General features: G+C 35.9%; 1 protein-coding gene across 3 annotated transcripts; it reads left to right on the top strand.

Annotated features, from left to right (window-relative positions):
* The first annotated feature begins 1,364 nt into the window (after positions 1-1,364).
* Positions 1,365-16,283, top strand: GHITM (growth hormone inducible transmembrane protein). 3 transcript variants are annotated; one of them, XM_074296232.1, is made up of 9 exons: positions 1,365-1,614; positions 3,931-4,104; positions 8,233-8,332; positions 8,875-8,986; positions 9,229-9,370; positions 10,305-10,413; positions 11,273-11,461; positions 12,328-12,499; positions 14,949-16,283. In XM_074296232.1, exons 2-9 carry the CDS (start codon positions 3,967-3,969, stop codon positions 15,031-15,033), a joined length of 1,047 nt encoding a protein of 348 aa, XP_074152333.1. In that variant the 5' UTR covers positions 1,365-1,614; positions 3,931-3,966; the 3' UTR covers positions 15,034-16,283. The 3 variants fall into 3 exon arrangements, with proteins under 3 accessions (XP_074152333.1, XP_074152334.1, XP_074152335.1); XM_074296233.1 differs by having other exon boundaries at positions 1,426-1,604; XM_074296234.1 differs by having other exon boundaries at positions 1,575-1,703.
* Positions 16,284-21,293: the final 5,010 nt, after the last annotated feature.

Here is a 21,293-nt window from a genome sequence, read left to right as displayed (position 1 = left end):
TCTTTTTTGTGTCATGGACTCCTTTAGCAGCAGTCTGGTTACTAATTTTATGTAAAGAAGAAGTAAAACAGTCACCAGGAGTGAGAAATAAGAAATTGATTCAGGAGAGCAATTGATTGTAAAAAGAATAGTCTATTAAAGCACATAAGTTTGTAACATAAAGAAATTACGTCATAGGTGTCCATTACAGGATACAAAAGAGTGCTATTTATTATGTGAATTAATACACAGGAGTTAGCAAGAAAGGAATTTGAGCAATGAACAATTAAGAGGAAAGACAAGTTCCCCAGGGGAACTCATTGTTAACCAAAAGGAAGATGCCATTAAAGGGAATTCTGGAAGGGATGGGAATAAACCCTTGACTGACAGGCTAACTCCATGGAGGAGGTTAGCAGACTAACCCCACTTTGGGCTTACGGTACCACTGATTGTCAGGGATTTTGGAAAGATCTAGAGACAGATGTTTTTATAAGGAAAATATAACCTCAAGGTTTGACATCATAACTTGGCTTTCTGATTGGATAAAAGTGAGATTTTTAGTGACCCCTTCCCCGCCCCCCTCTGGAGTGGAAAGTCCACTTGAACAAAAGACCCACTTAAGAACAAAAGTCACTGAAGACTGAGGGTGGCAGCACCTTTCCAGCTTATGCCGGGAGTATTATAGTCCTGTAACTGCATCAGGCTTTTTCTCTGCTTAATGCCCACCCAACCCCCCCCCCATCTACCTCTACAATAACATATTACAAATAGCAATAGCATTTCTATAGCACGATAGGACTCATTTTATCAGCACAACCACTCTAGGAGTTGGGTGCTAATTTGTTTATTTTGCAGATGTTGAGACTGAGCTAAGCATTGGTTATAAGACGTGTAAGGTCACAGAAGTAATAGGTGGTATTTGTTCTCCCCATTTTACAGATGTTGAGACTGAGCTAAGCAGAGGTTATAAGACTTGTAAGGTCACAGGGTAATAAGGTTCTGAGACAGGATTTGAACCCAGGTTTACCTGGCTCCAAGATCTCAAAGTCTTAACAGGAGTTGCGTGCAGCAGAATGTGCACCAGAGGGACCCTCATTTCCTTTTTGCATTGAGCTGGGAGTTTAAAATTTGGGGGGTGAGATTTCAAACGCAACTGGGATATCGCTCGGGTGTCAGTGTAGCCAGGGACTCTCGAGGGATTCCCTGGATCTGAACGCAGAGCCCGGGAGAAGGAAGAATAGAAGGCCACGTGATTGGACTGCTACCCTGCCCTTTCCTAACATGGACGCATCTGCTTCCCCGGACCCCACCTCCACCTCCACCCCTACCCACTGTGACGGCTGCGTGCGTCATCACGCCTGCCTTCCCAGCGGCTGCGCCTCTCTCTTCCCCACTGCGCCCGCCCTTCCGCGGGCAGCGGCCTCCTCTGATTGGCTGCTTCCCACCATTCGGTTTGTGCGTAGCCTGTAGAAAGCTGCGCGCGCCGCTGCGGGCACGAAAGGCAGGAAAGCGAAGGAGGAGGAGGTGGCGGAGGTAGAAGAGGAGGAGGAGGGGGGCGGGGCCAAGGGTCCGGTATTTGCGCCTTTCACCAGATCCGGAGGCTGACACGCAGCTAAGCTGACCAGGTGGGCTGAGGTACTTCTGATCCCCCTTTCCCGACTCCCTCTCCCTTCCTGCCTGCCTTGGCCTGGTCTCCCCACTGGGGCCGTTGGGAACCGTTGGGGGTGAGGCTGTCTGCTTTTCTTGTTTCTCCTCCGCCGGAAAAGGAGGGCCGGGGAGGAGCGCAGAGGTCATCTGGCCCCTTGCTTTACTGAGGGGAAACGGAGGTTCTGGGCTGGAGGGTAACTACCCGTAGTAGTCCGAACGTGTTACGGGGCGGGGGAGACTGAGGCCCCGGGCGGAGGAACCTAAAGGTCATCGAAGCATCCTATTGCAGAGGGAGAACTGAGGGGCGGGGGAGTGGGGAATGAGACCTAAGGTCCGACTGCTAGTGAAGTCGAACTTGGGGCTCCTCTATTCCAAAGTGGGGGCTGGTCCCAAAGATGTGCTGAATCATGCCCGCGGGCAGCCGCCAGGAGGCTCCCTACAGGCGCCACCAAACCCCTGGAGGACCCCAGGAATAACACCCTGTGGGGCCTTTCGGAGGTTTGACCCCGAGACCCGCGAGATCCTCTGACGGGAACGGGCACCTCCGCCTAGAGAGGGCGCGGGAGCAGGTGAATCCCCGGCGGCTTCGGTCCTCCCCGTGCGCCTCCCTCGGTCGGAGCTGCGTCTGCCCCACTTCTGGCCTAGGCAGTGAGTCACCACACTTGCTGACCTCCGGGGACATGAGCCGCTTTCTGATGCAATTGGGCGAAAGGGCTCCGGGGCGTTCTCTGCACTTTGTGGTTAGTGTTTCTAACGAGGTTCCCCTGGGCTGGGACTGGCGCGTAGTAGGAGCTTCACTGATGCTTGTGGATTGGTTGCCTGGGGAGAGAGACCCCCCCCTCACTTGGTGGAGGAAACTGGGAACGAAAGTGGAAGCATCTGAAAGCAGTTGCCTTGGTGATTAGCATCTCCAGCCTTGTTTTCCTTGACATCCAGTGATGTACTTCAGCCGATGGGGAAACACGGGGGAATCTGGCCCCAGCAAAACTTTGCGTCAGTGTGAGGGAAAGAAGCTTTCCATTGCTTGTGTAATGAGATGCAAGTGCATGAGTTAACACAAGAATCGGCCTCATCATTTTTGTTGTTTTTGAAATATCTAAATCAGGGGTGCTCAGACCACGGCCGTGGCCAGATGCGGCGGTTTATGGCAAATGGGCTGAGGGGCGGAGACTTTAGTTCGGCCCGCCCACAGTCTGAGGGTCAGTGAACTGGCCCCCTATTTAAAAAGTCTGAGGACGCCGATCTAAATGAAATTAGTATTTGAGGTTTTCTAATACTCCATGATATTGAACAAATCATTCGACTCAAATACTACTAAACTCTTCGAGAAAGTAGGCAATACCCTATGTTAGCCTTCCCCTTAGAAAGCAGTTAACAATTAATTATGCCATAAAGACGTGTTTTATGTGCTTCAATCTCTTCAGCTACAACTATATTTTAAAATACAATCAGCAATTCATATTTTCATTTCGACCTGAAACCTTTGGTTTAAGGGACCATTTTTCCTGTAATGGGATGTGATTATAAAAAGCAATATGCTCATTACACTGAGAATAATCTTTTCTTGACTCGTTTTAAAAAGTCAGAGGGTCAGATAGGTGAATAATGAGGTTTTATACAAAGAAAATATAAAATCCTTATCTACAAAGCATTGATATTTAAGCATTCAGACTTTTGGACTGCCTTTTAGTATAATATTAAATACCACAGTAAATTCTGTAGCATTCGGGAGATTGACATGGCTAGAAGGATAAGGAGATGAAACTTGATGAAAGATGGTGTCTTTGTGTGTGTAATAAATGACAGCAATTGCTTATCTCCAAAATTTAGAAAGTGGCAACTTCTAACAGTTTCTTTCTCCTCAGTGTATCTATTGGCATTAGAAAGCAGAAAGATTGTTTAGTATTTTCCTTCTTTGTTTCTCCCCACAGCCTCACCCCCCAAATACCCCAGTGTATCAGATATTTTGTATAGTGTTTAGCACAGTACCTGGCACATAGTGGGCACTTACATGAATATCCTTCTCTTATTCATACTTAAAACCATATAATGTCTTGATTCTCATCCTAATATATTGAGTTTGAGGCCAACACCATTTGATACTAAAGAGGGGGAAAATTGAGGCCCAACAAGGAGGGTGAGAAATGCTTGTCACCTAAAGTCATATAGCTACTAAAGAGCAGAAAACCTGGAGCCTTCCTGTTTCCTACTCTAGTATTTTAAATTAAAATTTAGGGCTGTAATTTTTCTGAGGTTTTCTACCTTAATGTTTTACTCGCCTAATAGCGCTCAATTTTTTAAAAGCATTTCAGAAATAATCAGTGAACCTGTTGCAACACCATGTTGGCTGCAAGGTTTGCATGTCTCCGGACCCTGGCCCTGCCTTCCAGGACTTTCTACCCAACACTGAACCAGACCTCTCCTGCTCTGAGGAATTCCATTGTGAAGACGAATCAATGGCTCTTGCAATCCAACAGAGTAAGTAAAATTTGTAAGTATTTAACATTTTGTAGTATCTTCTTTGAAAATATTATGCACTAAACAAGGAGGAAGTATGAACTCCCAGTCTCTTGATGTCTAGTATAGAAGTACTCCTGAGACAATCAGAAAGGAATCTTAGAGGTTCTTTTCTGTGGCCTAAGGAAGCTCCCATTGATTCCTCCATATCATGTGCAGACTTTTAAAAGCCTTCTTTGTTTTCATATGCTTCAAACCCTGTCCCTCACAAATCACCTTTCTTTTTCAATGGTAGCATGATTAAAAACTTTTTCTTCACTTGTTCCTCTTAGCCATTTTATTCACTGTTAAATCTAGTGAATTCTTTAATTCACAATATTTTAAGTCTTTTTCTGTTTTATACTTGGAAAAAGTGCTAATACCAGGATGATCCAAAAAAAGATTTTTATCTATATTATTAAGAATTTCATTTAAAAAATTTTAAAAACTACAGTTTCAGTTTTGGAGTCTTGTGACTTAGTAATATGGAACATTGAAATTATTAGGAATGCTAATTATTACTTTTTCTTTACCTTTTATTCAACAAATATTTAAGTGTTATATACTGTGAGCAAACTATGTTGCTAACTAAGTCAAACGTGATCTCCTTCCTTGTATCAAACCTACAGTCCAGCTATATGAATTTGGCAGAAGGGGCCAAGATTGGAGGTGGGGGGGGGGATATTTCTGTAGTGCCTATCATGTGCTAGGCATCGAGCTAAGTGTTTTTAAAATACTATTTTATTTGATCCTCACAGCAACCCTCTGAGATAGGTGTTAACTCTTTTATAATTGAGAAAACTAAGGCAAACAGGTTAAGTGACTTTTTCCAGAATCACACAGGAAGTATATGTGGCTGGATTTGAAATCAGGTCTTCCTGACTTCAGGCCCAGCACTATCAGTTATACCACTGTACTGTATGTGACACTTAAACAAGTATACAAATATGTAGTAACTCTACAATCAGTAATTAATGTAGAGTAAAACACTTTGAGAAAACTTAACAAGGGAAGAAGGAAAAATCATTTCCAAATGGGAAAATCAGAAGAGGCTTCATGAGCAGCCAACATTAGAGGCAGAATATGAAGATTATAAGATTTTCATTGAAACAATATAATGAGTGTTCTAGGAGGAGAGAGAATATTGTGATCAAAGGCATAGTGTTAGTAAAATGTAGTATGATGCATAAAAGATTGCAAGTAGTCCCATTTCCTAAGAAATGACCATTAGATGGGGAAAATAAATGGTGAGAAATAAACCTGGAAAGGTACAAAAGCATTCTCAGGCTTTTGGAAGGCCTAGGCTAAGAAATTTAGAATTCTTTAGTTTATCTAAAACTATGAAAGAATTTTGAGTAGAAGAGTGACATGAAAGAATTAGCCAGTGTTTAAGAAAGGCATTAGAGCTTAAGGGGTTTTCTATTAGTATCAGGGTGAATAGTGGTGCCCTTTGACAGAAACATAGAAACCAAAGGAAGTAAATTTGGAGGGAAAGTTAGATTCTATTTTAGATTGTTCAACTTTTAAGTGTTATTAACTAATTAGCTCGATTAGAAATGTAGTTCTGAAGCCCAGAAGAATAACTAGTTATACAACTGATTCTGAGAGAGTGAATAAAATGTCTAAAGGAGAGAGTATTTGTAAATAAGAAAAGCATCTTGAACCTTCTAGAACCAGGACAAAGATTGAGGAGGGATCAGAGAAGCAAGAAAACTAAGAGAATGGTTTTACCTTGAGATGAGATGAGAACAGCATTTGGGACATTTGACATTGTCACCATTTCAGAAGTCAAGAAAAGTGATGCTTGGAAAAATATTTTATAATTTGGTAATGAAAAGATAGTTGAAGAGAACTTTTTGAATAAGGTCAAAAAAGATGGTGAAGATTCAGAATTTGAGGGTATTTTCCTCCCCAAAGAATTTTGTTAGAGGAATATGAAAACAATTTGTTGTTTTTTCTTTAATTTAGGAGACTTCTTGTCTGACTTTAATGATTTAGGGAATAATTTAGCCCCTATTGTAGCAGAAGAAAGTAAGACTCGAAATCCAGTGTCCAACTCAGACATTATATTATCTGTGTGAACTTGGACAAGCCCCTTAACACCTCTGAGATGATCTTGTCATCCAAAAGCAGTCAGCACTTTGGAGAAACCAGAGTCTGTATACAGCAAATTATATGTAGCCTATACATTTAATAGGCCTCCAGCACCAGGCCAGAGCCACCCTTCTCTTGTATGTTTTATCTTATCTCTTTCCATCTCCTCCCTGGCTTTTTTCTGTTAATTATCCTTTCTCTCTCATGTGCCATGATGCCTTTTCTTACAGATATGTACCAGTTTTCTTTTCTTCTGTCTTTAAACAAAATTTCCTCAACCTTTCTACTGTTACCAACTAGTTGTCCCATCACCATCAAGCTATTTACAAAATAATTTATATCTACTCTTAGCACTCGCTAGTCACTCTAGAAGTATATATTCTGAAACCTAAAATTCTGGGCTCACCAGTGACTTCCTTCAAATCTTGTGGCCTTTGTCTTCTTCATCTCATCTTTGACCTATATGACACTTGCCTATTTTCTTCTTTAAACTTTCTTTCCCTTTGTTGATCCTGGTATGTCTGTTTTGTTTTTGATTTTTTTCTCCTGCTACATTTCTGGTCACTAATTCCCAAATTTAATGATAAGATGTTTTTTCTCCTAGTCTTTCTCATAATACACTAACTTTTCTTTCCCATCTCTGTAAATAAACATCCATTAATAAGTCTAGTTTCTAATGATCTTTTCCCCCAACAATCTTAATTCATTTCTGTGTCTTTAATTTCCCCTCTATATACATAATTTCTGAAAGTTCTCCATATGCCTATACATTTCCCTCTGCCTATACTGAATTCAGCCTGAATTTCCCAGTGAAAATAAATCCAAACTGAATTCACTGTTTTTCCATAAAACCTGCTCTTCCTCACGCTGCTTTCTCTCTGTTTTACAATAACCCTACTAGTCTTCCAGACACTTCATCCAGAAGTTTCCTCCTCTCACTTATCCTATAACCCCTATGTCCCATCAGTTACCAAGCCTGATTCCCCCTTGCTTTATTTAAATAAAGTATGATTGCTTAGCCTGGCAGAATACTCTATATTGTGGCATTTACTGGTCTCCTTCATATGAAGCAAAAACTTAAGTACTCTTAATCCCTTGTTCTTGTCACCTCTCCATACTTTTATACCTATTTTCTCCACCTCTCCCTTCCCCCTGGCTTGTGCCCAGGTACTTTTTTCTTTCTCCTCTGCTACTCCTCAGTATTAACTTCTATGAAGCCTTCTTTTTATCTCTTTTGTCCCTGTTCCCTTGAGCTGGAAATAATCTTTTATACATCAAATTCTACTGTATGGCTTTCTCATTCCTAACATGTGTAAATGTTTTATTTTACCCTGAACACCTTAAGTTTCTTGATCTGTCTCATTTCATCTTTGTGATGAACATAATGAACCACTCTCAAATAAAATGAGGGCTTCCTCCCCTCCCCACCTCCTCGCACACAGTAGGTATTTGATAAGTGTCTGTTGAATTGAATTTCAGATATTTTATTTCAGATACCTTATAGTAACTTTTTTAAAAATTCCATCACATGGACTTGGTTCTTTTCAATAATGAGGTGATTCAAGCCAATTCCAATAGACTTATGAAGGGAGAGAGCCATCTGCATCCAGAGAGAGAACTATGGGGACTGAATATGGATCAAAATGTAGTATTTTCCCCTTTTTTGCTATTGCTTGCTTACTTGGTTTTTTCTTTCTCATTCTTTATCCCTTTTGATTTGATTTTTTTCTGGTACAACATGATAAGTGTGGAAAGATGTTTAGGAGAATTGCACATGTTTAACCTATATTGGATTACTTATCATCTAGGGAAAATGGGAAGATAGGGAGAAAAATTTGGAACACAAGGTTTGTTGAGGATGAATGTTGAAAGGTATCTTTACATGTATTTTGAAAAATAAAATGCTATTTTTTTTTAAATTCCATCATATGTTGTCACTATAGAAATACCACTTCACAAGCTGTTTAGAAGATATCACTCACTTTTTTTCTTTTTCTTTTTTAAAAAATACATCAGGGCTATGCCACCAAATCAAGATTTGGGGTCCGACGTGGAAAAACTGGCCAAGAAATTAAGGAAGCAGCATTTGAACCATCAGCAGAAAGAGTATTTAAAAGTAGGTAGCTGTCTAAATATAAGTTTTTTTTCAACTTTGACAATATTCAATATTATTATTGGTATTTAAGAAATTAATAATTCTGAAACTATAACAATTTAATTCAGCAGCCAATTTGGAAGGAAAATGTGGCATATTGGATTTTACTATATAGTTTTAAAGATAATCCTAGAAACTAAATGTGATTTGTATTGTGGGATAATGGCATTTTGTTATTTATTGACTTTCTTGTATAGAATTGTTATTTAATGTGCTAAAAAACAAAAGTAACTGAAACTTTATTAAAGATGTTGAACCTTCTACTATACCCACAGTTATTATAAAAATTGATTATATAAATTAACATTCACTTCAAGTAAAATTACGTTCAAAATCTAATTGTTTTTTAAAAGAAAGATTAAAAATATTATGAACAAACAGCTATAAAGGAAATGTTAATACTGTTTCTCTTAAGATCAACTTAACATTGAGGGGTTATTCCATTAATACTTGCTGATCAGTCACAGTGGAAGATACTAAGTCCTTTCTCCTACTCTCTGCAGTTGATCAGATGGGAAGATGGTTTGTTGCTGGAGGAGCCGCTGTTGGTCTTGGAGCACTTTGCTACTATGGCTTGGGAATGTCAGATGAGATTGGGGCAATTGAAAAGGCAGTGTAAGTGAATTCTACAAAGTATCATTGGGCTTAACCAAGTTTCATTGCTTTTTCACTGCACATATCTTCAACCACTTGAGAAATATTTTGCTATCAGTTAACTCTATTAAAATAAACATTAATGAAAGTGGAACTGCATATTGCAGCTTTATTGAACTTAAAAACTAAATCAGAATTTGATAACTCAAAATATTAACCCCCCCCAAACAGTCTTAACTATTTGTTATATTTGTTTCTTACAGAATTTGGCCACAGTATGTAAAGGATAGAATTCATGCCACTTACATGTATTTCGCAGGAAGTGTTGGTTTAACAGCATTGTCTGCCATAGCAGTTAGCCGATCACCTGCTTTAATGAACTTTATGTTGAAGGGCTCCTGGATGGTAAGTTCATTTGAAATTTTCTCTTTTATAACTCTTAAAGTATATGTGGAAGACAGGAAACTTTATCAAGGAGGAAAATCAATGAAAGGTAAATACATAGATGTATCACAAACCTGAAGAGACGTCAAAATCAATTTATAGTATTGAAATCAATTCCTTTCCTAAGGATTATATGAATCTTAAAATCATTATATTCAGTATAATCTAGTTTTTGTGGTTGTAGTTTTGTCTTTTGTTTTTTAATTCAAGAAAGTATGAAAAACAGCTTAGAAAAATTTGTCAACAATGGAAATTATTGGCACCTAGAAGATTAAAGTAAGCTTCATTTATTTGGAGAAATTGCTTTCTATAGAAAAATCATTCCCAAGACAAATTGTGCCTAATAACTGAGAAATCACTATAATTCAACAATTTACATTTATAACATTATATGAAGAATTGATTCCTAATAAATTTTTTGCAGAAAATTACTACATTTCATATAATTTAATGTAATTTGTGGGCATGAGATTTGTTGGTAGTTTTCTAGAATTAAAACTGTCGTGTAGATTGGAAATTCATCTATATTAAAGCCTAAAAGTTTTCTGAAAGCTTAGGGATTAACTAAGTTGCCTAGTGTTTACACAGCTAATGGAAGCTAAATGTAACTCTTTGAAAATCCCCAAATGTCCCAGAATCTTAAAAGTTAGGCTGATTGCTGTTGTTCTAGCACATTGCAAAGAATTCTTAGGACACATGTTAACAGCAGAGGGAGCCATTGCTAAACATATTTAAAGAGAGTTCAAGAATTGAAAAGATAATCCTATATTTGGATTGAGATTGGGAGATCTAATATTTTCCTTTTTTAAGTTTTAAAGACTAATGATATTACTTAGCACTTCTGAGTTTAAAAAACAAATAAGAATTATTCTTAGTAATACTTTTCATTTTACAGACAATTGGAGCAACTTTTGTAGCCATGATTGGAGCTGGAATGCTGGTTCACTCAATATCATATGAACAGAGCCCAGGTCCAAAACATCTTGCTTGGATGTTGCATTCTGGTATGTCTTCCATAGTTTAAATGTATAGTCTTAATTATCTAAAAGTATTGTTCTCTCTGGTATTTTAAATACCAGATACTTAGATATCAAATTAGAGACAATGTGTAAGAAATGTTGTCATCTTAATTTAGAAACACCTTGTGATGGGATTTAATTTTCTTTACAGATAAGTAAAATGTTTATAGAAATAATTTATAAAAACAAAAATCTTTAAGGTTAAGTTTTAAAACTAGAAAGAGTTAATAAAGACATGTTTTTAATCTGCTTATTTTGTCCTTTCAGCAATCGGCTTATGAAACCTATCATCTTGATCTATTCATTTAAATTTGCTATATTTTGGGGGCAGCTAGGTGGCGCAGTGGATAGAGCACCAGCCCTGAATTCAGGAGGACCTGAGTTCAAATCTAGTCTCAGACACTTAACACTTCCTAGCTGTGTGACCCTGGGCAAGTCACTTAACCCCAGCCTAAAAAAAATAAAATAAAATAAATAAATAAATTTGCTATATTTCAACATTGGGGTACATTTGTATTGTCTTAAGAAACTTGTCTTTGGAATTGTATTTGTTTAAAAGGTTAAATAGAATTTCATTTATCTAGATTAACATTCTCTTAAGTTTTTTACTTTTTTGCAATATGTGATTATATGTTCTTTTAACTTAGGCATGCCCAAGAATGTTTTTATCTAACATGGTAATTCATTATATAATATAATTTTTTGAAAATACCTAAAATGTTATGATTATAAAACCTACTAACTTTATTCCTAAGAAAAATATTTTGTTAAATATCGCTTAAAACAAATGTTATTTTATATCCACACATTTTAAATAATATTTCAATGCGTTTTATTTCCATAGGTGTCATGGGTACAGTGGTGGCCCCTCTGACTTTGTTGGGTGGCCCTCTGATCCTCAAAGCTCTTTGGTATACAGCAGGCATTGTGGGCGGCCTCTCTACTGTAGCCATGTGTGCGCCTAGTGAAAAATTTCTAAATATGGGAGCACCACTAGGAGTGGGCCTAGGTGTTGTTTTTGTTTCTTCTCTGGGTAAGCATGATTAATTTTGATGTATTTATTCTATACCATGATTTTTTTTTTTAAATAACTTAAATAATTTAATCAGGAGGTTATTATTTCAGGAGTTACATAAATTTATATTAAATGTGATTTTTATTAGCTAGCATCCTGTGAAATAAACTTTAAAATTAATACCACAATTGATCTAAATAAATATCACTAAATAATCATTTTTACTAAAAAAGGTCTAATAAATCAAGTGAGGAATAGAACTTTATAGCATAAAGAAAAGAGCCCTAGTCTGGCTTTTCTGCTTGATGCCTTAGCCAAATCACTTAGTCTCATTGGGTTTTAGTTTTTTCGTCTCTAAAAAAATGATGAGATTGAATTGATTTCCAAGGTCTTTTCCAATGGCATCTCTTAAAATTCTATGAACATGGGGTTAATTCATGGTTATTATAAAAAATGGGCAATAAATAAGAGTGCCAGTCCTGGAATCAGGAAGACTCATCTTCCTGATTTCAAATTAAGATTTCAGACATTTCATTAGCTATGTATCTCTGGGCAGATTACTTAACCCTGCTTGCCTCAGTTTCCTCATACTGAAAGAAATGGCAATTTGCCTAGAAAGCCTCAAATGGGGCACGAAGAATTAGATACGACTGAAAAATGACCGAACAACAATAAAATTACAAAGAATAACTATTCATTGAACAAATTTTCCATTTTTCTTGTCCTTAGACTTAACTTTTCATGTAGCAGTCTTTTGATTGTTGCTTACTGTGTTATGTTGTTTAATGTGTGTTGGGTACCTAATTTCTGGTCTTAGAAATGAGAGATATGTAAACATTCTAAACCTAACTATGCTAAAATTGCTTTTTCTATTTTGATTACAGGATCTATGTTTCTACCACCTACCACCGCACTTGGTGCTGGTCTTTATTCTGTGGCAATTTATGGTGGATTAGTTCTTTTTAGCATGTTCCTTCTACATGATACCCAAAAAGTCATCCGGCGTGCAGAAATAGTGCCAATGTATGGCACAGATAGATATGATCCTATTAATTCGTAAGTATTTTGTGATGTTGGAAATCTGCAAGTCGATTTTTTTTGGGGGGAAGGGAGTGGTTTTTTTTTTCTTTTTTTAAAAATGGTATTAAATTAATCTTTAAGCTTGAAGGAAATATTATGTGGTTTGATCTGATTGGCTTCATTTGTACAGGATTTTAATTACTCTGAAAAACTTGTCATCACCCTGTTACTGGAATTATATCGTGTTGTATCTATTTTCATTCTTTTCAGAAAAGTTAAAAAAAAAAAAAAAATTGAGCAACTAGGTGGCACAGTAGATAGAGCGCCAGCCCTGAAGTCTTGAGGACCTGAGTTCAAATCTGGCCTCAGACACTTAACACTTCCTAGCTGTGTGACCCTGGGCAAGTCATTTAACCCCAATTGCCTCCACATAGATAGATAGATAGATAGATAGATAGATAGATAGATAGATAGATAGATAGATAGATAGATAGATAAAACATACTTTTTTCTTTAGTTTTTATTTGACTCTCCTCCATTCCCTCCACTACCCAAATGAGAGAGCAAGAAAAACAAAAACTCAATGACAAATATGTAGTCATACAAAACAAATTTTTGCATTTAGCTTTGTTTGGGGGAAAGAAAATAAAGAAATAACATTAGGCTTCAGTCTTCAGCCTGAGTCTATCAGTACTTTGGAGGTAGATGACATTTTTTATTGTAAGTTCTTTATAATTGTGGATCTGGGGCAGCTGGGTGTCACAATGTATATAAAGCTAATGCCAGCCCTGGAATGAGGAGGAGTTGGAGTTCAAAATCAGTCTCAGCTGATTTTATATGCTGTGTGGCCTTAGGCAAGTTACTTAACCCCAATTGGAAGATGGGGGGGAGAATTGTAGGGGATCAACATTATTAAGTCACAGCTGATTATCTTTCTGATACTGCTATTCCTTTATACATTTTTTTCTAGTGCTTCTGCTCTTTTCATCTTGCATCAATTCATATAAATCTTTTCAGGTCTTTTTAAAGTCATTCTCTCCATCATTTCTTCCAACACAATAATAAATACTCCTATTCCATAATTTGTTCATTCGCCAGCTGACAAACATCCTCTGAGTGTCCAATATTTTACCACTATAAAAATATGTCTAGATCCTTTTTTTTTTTTCCTTTTAATAATTTTTTAAAATCTCTTTGAAATACAGACCTAATAGTGGTATTGCTGGGTCAAAGGGTAGGCACATTTTTATAGCCTTTTGGGTATAGTTTTGAATTGTTCTCCTGAATGGTTGAACTAGTTCACTACTCTTTTTTTTTTTTTTATAACAACATTATCCCTTGTACTCCCTTCTGTTCCGAGTTTTTCCCCTCCTTCCCTCCACCCCCTCCCCTGGATGGCAGGCATTCCCATACATATTAAATATCTTATAGTATATCCTAGGTACTAGTTCACTACTCTTAAAAGCAATTCATTAGTGTACATATTTTTCCATATCCCCTTCAATACTTTTCCTTTTCTGTTATAGTAGCAAATCTGATGAGTGTAAGATATAATGCCCGAGTAGATTTCCTTTGTATTTCTACTTTATATCATTAAAATGATCAGTTACCTCCCTTGAACCTCTTTCTGTTTGATCATGAATTCTTCTCCTAATTATAGAACTGATAGGAACAAGACACTCCATATTGTACTCATTTTTACCTGTAGTAACATAATTATCATAACTTGATGGCATGACAGCATGGTAGTCATTCCATTTAAAAAAGTTGCAAGTATTTGCAAAATATAAAAAGATTTTTAATTGACGTGGTATCGAAGAAGACTGATGAGAGTAAAGGTGCAAGTAGCCTATTTCAAAACTGTCCAGAATACATGTGGCAGCTAAAATTCAAGGAAAAAATGTTTACAATAAATTTTTATTTCAAAGATTCTTAGATCTGTCAAAATGGTAAAAATATAATCATTTGAAGTAGATTCTTCAGATTTTGACAAGATAGCAAATGTTCTGTTTGCTTCTCTTTAAAAGTGAAATATAGATTACATTCATTTTTTATTTTTCTTTTAAAAATAACACTTCAATCAGTGGTAAGCTCATAGTGCTATTGGAAAAAAATATTTTTAGGGGAAAGTTATAATGTATGCAAATGCCAGACTAATGTCTGACAAGTTTTTAAAAGTTGTGTTGATTTTGCTTTGTTTTGATTGACACAAACCCAATCAGTCTCTAAGACTTCACTGATTTATTTCCCAAGTAAAAAAAATTAGTAGATCTTCAAGCTAACATATCCTTTTTTTAACATTATCATATTCTGAATCAAATGCAAGATCAAGAGGAAAAGTATTCACAGATGCCTAATTTTTGTTAGACTTTAATTTTCCATTGTAAATAGTATCTGTATGTATATAATATAGTTGCTTCTAATTTAAGACTCCCCTACTGCATAATTGTCATTACTACATTATCAACTTCCTTTTTTCTTATAGGATGATGGGAATCTACATGGATACACTGAATATCTTTATGCGAGTTGCCACCATGCTAGCAACTGGGAGCAACAGGAAGAAATGAACTGATTACATTTTTGAACCATCCAAATCTTGCTTGTGTTCTTGGTGTGTATACTTATTAAATCATTTCTTGTACAAGCAGCTTTGGTTGAAGTCAGAAGTTCAGAGCTACGTCAGCATGGTTAAGATATTCCCATATAATGTGATGCTTCAACTTCCACCTTTCTTGAGAATAAATTCAGCACTTCTCTTGCAAATAAGCATATAAACTTTCCGGTTTTCATCTTTGAGTGATTGCTAATGGAAAAGGATTACACTTTTCAGTATTACCACTTTATTTCAATATTCTGTTAGTTGTCCATATGTTTACTCATTTCGTTAATATTATTTAATAATTTTATTGTTACCATTCAAAAAGGAGTTGTGTGTACAAAAGAGACCCCCCAGGATTGATGTAGAGGATCTGTCTCTAGTTTTAGATTCAGCTGTAAGAGTGTTAAATAATTGCTACTTGCTAACGGGCAATGGAGAGGGTTTATCAGGTCTAGTTATTACTAACTGTCTTTAACATAATTAGCCCTCCCCTGAAATTTTTAAGTGAAATATACCAATATAATACTCATTTCAAACATAAGGAAGGTACCTGTACAATCCATCCAGGTCTCATAATGTTAACCTTCTCCAAGTATTTATCATGATTTATTTTTGTAAGTCCTGTTTTTGAATCATCTAGAACTATTTATTTGAAATAATTTTGCTTTAAACTTAAAGCTTTAAAAGTAACAAATTGGTTGTTGCCTATCCTTGCCAGTAAGTGTATTGATACATATAGATGTAGCTTTTTCAACATAAATCAAAGATTATGACTTGTCTTTGTCTTTTTATTTTTTAAAAAGATTCTGTTTGTCATTTAGGATATGGAATCATTTTCCTTTCCTACACTATCAGAGATGAATGTTATTGCATCCTTTCCACTAAATGCTAAAATTAGAGGCCAAATTAGTTCTGTCTTCGTAAAATATTGTTTTTAATTAATGTTAATTTTTCCACAGATTTTTCCCTCTCAGTCCATTATCAATTTAGAAACAACTTCCTTGTAAGTAAAGCTTGTAAATTTATGACACAGAGTAAATTATTTTTGGAAGTTTTTTAATGAATGAAATTGAGTCTGTAAAAAATTATTGCAATTATATAATTACTATTTCTGGCAAGATGTGTTTATCACCAACTATTCAGAAATAGCTAATCTTGTCCATTGGAGAGAAATGTGTGCTTATGTTACTGAAATAATAAAGATCTAGCTTGATAGTTGATTGGTCTGTAATTTCTCCAGTAGAACTACATATACACTAAAGGAAATGGTTTGATACCCTTCTTAAAAAGAAACTTAGACATGAATGCTATCAATTATGTACCATGGAAATTTTAAGTAATTTTAGATTTACAAGAAAGGAAAACTTTTCAGGGTCCTTCTATTTGTGTCCTTACCTATGGTAGTAGTTAATGCCTTAATGCATGAGATAATTTTCAGTTTTTATAGGATGTAATTTTTCATGTGGTTGACATATTAAAGGTAATATTTTTAGACAAAGGAGGGGATTTTCCAATGTAAATGTGCTCTGACCTAGTACAAAGTGCAGTGGAGCTTTGGGTACTAAAACTTTCAAAACAGCTTATGGACAGCATTAGTTCTCTTGGCTTCCTTATCACAATAGTGCTGATTAAATAAACTCTTATTCCACTTCCAAACAGACTTGTTGAGCTCAACCTCCATCTCATACTTTACAAAGTTTTTTATTTAACCTGTTATAGAATTTTGTTACTTTTATCCCTATTAAATTTCAGGTGGTTAGACTCAGCCCCAACATTCTAGTGCCTCAAGACCTTTTTGGATCCTGGCTCCAGTATTTTAGTTCTCCCTTGCAACAAAAATAGTAGTAGTTTTTTTCTTTGCTCCAAGTATGCAATGGTCCTTCTTTGGAAAGTTATTCTTCCACTCTCCAATCTCTTAACAGAGCTCAGAAGTCTTTTTTTTTTTTTTTCTTCCATTTCAGATCTTTTTTAAACATGCAGTTGTCACAGTGTTGAGGGGTGGAAGGTAGTTAGTTTTAAGTAATACATTATTCCCCTTAAGATGGAGAGAATGAGGCATTTTGAAGTTTTTTCCCCCCCAATTCCTAGAAGAGAAGCCAACCTGAATACAACTCCTATTTAACAATACCCAAAAACCACAACCCACCATATATCTCAAACTCTGAAGTGAATTAACAAAATTCTTACTACTCTGCATCCTTTTTGGAAGCAATATATTATTTTTCTTTTTTTACTTTTCCAAATACATGTAAATATAACTTTCAGCATTTTTATAAAACTGAATTTCAAGTTTTTCTCCCTTCCCCCCAAGACAGCAAGCAATTTGACATAAATTAAATATATGCAATTAAAATATTTTCATATTTGTTATCTGTAAGAAAAATCTGACCAAAAGAAAAAAGGTGAAAGTATTATACTTCTATCTACTCAGTCTCCATAGTTTTCTTGGCTATGATTGATATTTTCCATTTCAGAAATATTGGGATTGCTTTGAATCACCACATGAGGAGAATATTCTAAAGTATCCCTTGCCTCATCTGCTATTACTGAGTTTCCAGTTCCTCCGACCTTTCTCATGAAGGAGTTACTTTTTTAAGACATGGAGTTTCACAAAAAGTAAAAATATTGTACATACAAAATAGATACAATGTAAATAGAAGGAAAAAGCATTAGTACAACAGGACTCACTCTTTCCAAATGTCTTCAACAGGACACCCAAATGATTATCCTTCCTCTGATTAAAAATACCTCCCAAAAAGAAGAAACCTCCATCTCCTGCTGTGGGCAATTCATTCCATTTCTAGATATTCCTTCACCTACTGATCTTAGTTCTATTCCCTACGGGCCATCTAGACCCAGCAAATCCTTCTTCCATATGATAACCCTCTAGACATTTGAAGCTGTCATTTGCCCCAAACCCACAAAGATAGCCCAAAGTCTTCTCCCAGCTAACCATCTCTATCTAGTTTTTTCAAGGGTTATTAATTTGGGGTCCATAGACCAGTAAGGACTCTTGAAAATATACTTCAAGAGGTCTATGAATTTTATATTTTTTAATGTCATATCAACTTTCAGTAAGTTTCCTTTGTAAACCTATGCATTTTATTTTATAAGAATTTTCTAGAGACTGGATCCACAGGCTTTACCAGATTGCCAAAAAGTGTTCATGATCAGATTAATATTAGAATTTTTGCTTTGATTCTCATCTAGCAGGTTCTTGGGGTCTTTCACTATTTTGGTTTTCCTTCTCAAGGAAATACTCAATTTATCAATGTACTTCCTAAAATGTGGTTTTTAAGAATTGCACATGATATTCCAGGTATAATCTGACATTGGTCAAAATACAGTGGGATGATCACATCTTAATCTCTGAATGCTGTGCCTCTCAGAATAAAACCTGAGATTAAATTTACCTTTTTGGTGCACTATAATTTTTCTGCTGGTTCACTGAAACTTGTATTTATATAGCGCTTTAAGGTTTGCAGAGTGTTTATAAACATCTCGTTTGATTTACCCAACAATCTTGTCCACATTTTACAGTTGAGGAAATAGATCGAAAGAGATTGCCTGAGGACAAAACCAGTTAGTGTCTGAGGCAGGGTTTGAACTTGTGTCTTCTAATCTCTGGTGAACAACTCTATCCATGGCTCCCACCTATCTTTCCCAGATGAATTCCTGTCCGAACGTGTGTCTCCCATCTTATTTTGTAATGCTGACATTTTTCCTTTTAAATTCTATTTGACCCAAAGTGCTCACCTAGCAACATCTTTTTCAATACTAACACTTTTTACCCAATATGCTTAATGTCTGTCTTACCACTTTTTGTTATCTATGAATTTCATACACCAGCCATCCTGTGGCTAAAGGCCTAGCAGATATCCCAGAGCGCTACTCCACTGAAGACTTCTTTCCTAAGCGTCATCAAAGCAGCATGCCATGCTGCCTAGGTACTTTGCACAGAGTAGGCATTTAATCAGTATATGTTGAATGAATGAATGTTTTCCCTGATCCTTATACTTGAGATATGTTACTGCGAGAGTGACAGGATAGCTGCCTTCTGAGGAAGTAATTTTTTAAAATAAGCTTTTGTATTTGTTTTCTTATGTCATCAGTTTTCTCCATTATATTTCTTCTCTCCTTTTACCAAAAAGCCTTCCCATATGACAAACAGTATTTTTTTTTCAAGAAAGGAAGAAAAGAGAAAAAAGTCAGCATAACCAATTAATGCATTGAAAAAAAAAGTCCATAAACATGCAGTGTGTCATCTGTGGACCTTCTTTGGAGGATGTACCAGTTTGAGCTTGATCTTAGAATTGTGCTTTATTTTTTGGTGTGTGGTGGTTCTCTTCATTTATGTTAGGGCAGTTACTGTATGTTGTTTTCTTGGCTGTGTTTACTTCAGTTTCATCAGGTCATGTTGATCCATTCATATTTCTCTGCATTTATCACACAGATCATTTCTTATAGCCCAGTAATATTTCATTATATTCACGTGCACGTTTTGTTTAGTTATTTCCAGTCAGTGGGCATCAACTTGTTTTCAATTCTTTGCTATCATAAGAAACACTGCTATAAATATTTTGGTGGGGATGGAAATTTTCTTCTTATCGATGATTTTCTTATGGCATGGGTCCAGAAAAAGACTATAGATCAAAAGGTATAGAGATTGTTAGTCACTTTAATTGCACAATTCCAAATTGCTTTTCAAAATGGCTGTATTTTTTTACATGTAATTGGAGGAAAAAATATTTGAGGGGAAAAAAATTAGAGCATTTCAGAGCCCTATAATAGTGTATTAGTATGCCTAATTCCTAATCATACTACAGTGCCTACAACATCACCAATTTTTGTCATCTTTGCCAATGTATGATAATATAATAATGATAGCTAACATTTATGTAATGCTTATTATGTCACAAGCTCTCTGTGTTTTACAATTTTTTTTTAATTTAATCTTCACAACAGCCTGAGGAGATAGGTGCTATTATTTTAATCTCCATTTTACAGATTGGGAAACTAAGGCATACATGTTAAGTGACTTGTCCAGGGGTCTCTAAGATTGTGAGACTAGATTGAAACTCAAGTCTCCCTAGGCCCATCCCTCTATCACTATGCCACCTAGCCCCTTGTGTATTTTAATAGTGATTTGGATCATTCATTAAAGTGGTTGTAAACATTTTGTTATTCTTCTGAGAACTCATCTTTTAACCACTTATCAGGGAATGCCTGTTTGCCATATCCATTGATAACACATGTATGTATGTGTATGTATATGTATATAAATGTCTCTTTGTATAAATATATGTTGCTTATATATAATAAAGAATTGGAAACTAGGTGTCCATCATTTAAGGAATGGCTTAAGTGGTGGTATGTGAATGTAATAGAATATGACTGTACTGTAAAAAATGATGTGTGTGAGGAATACAAAGAAGCATTGGTAGATCTGTTTGAACTGATGCAGAATTAAGTAAATGCAGCCAAGAAAGCAACATACTGCAGTAATTCTAACAATGTAAATTGAAAGAATACACACCCAAAAAAATAGGCTCAAAATTACAAAAATCCAATAAGACTTGAATGAGGAGATATGAGGACACCTCCAGTCCAACCTAATGTAGAGGGTGGAAGGTAGGTATTGTAGGTATTATATAAAATCAGTTTTTGGATATTTTAAATGTATTGACTAATTATGCTGATTTTTTTTTTTTTCTTCCAAAAGTACTATTTGTTATATGGGATGACTCAGGAAGGATAGGAGAAAGGATACCTTGGATAATTATGATGTAAGAAACTTAAGCTATCAATAAAAATTTATTTTGAAAAATTGTTTCAATGTCTTAGATAACAAACTCTACCAAAGAAATTTGATAAGATTTCACCCCCCCAAACACATTTAACTACTTCCCTTTCTATCTTAGATACATTTACATTTTGTCTTTTGTAACTGGCTCCATTTCTTATTTGGTTAAGAATCCATCTCCTACTCATAACTGTGGGAGTCATGTAATCTGCTCTAAAGTATAATTTCAAAGACTGAGAAGCATTCCAAAGATGTCTCCTATCTTCCAACTTCTAGTGCCCTACCTATCTTATATTTTAACTACCTTGTATTTGTTTTGAATTCATTATATATATTTGTTTTACGTCTCCCCTTGATAGAGTGTAAACTCCTTCAGTGTAGAGATTGTTTGACTTTGTATTCCCAGAGTCCAACAGTGCTTAGTT

The sequence above is a fragment of the Sminthopsis crassicaudata genome, chromosome 2 (genome assembly GCF_048593235.1).
Source record: "Sminthopsis crassicaudata isolate SCR6 chromosome 2, ASM4859323v1, whole genome shotgun sequence".
Classification (NCBI taxonomy): domain Eukaryota; kingdom Metazoa; phylum Chordata; class Mammalia; order Dasyuromorphia; family Dasyuridae; genus Sminthopsis; species Sminthopsis crassicaudata.
This window is presented reverse-complemented; position numbering and strand designations above follow the sequence as displayed.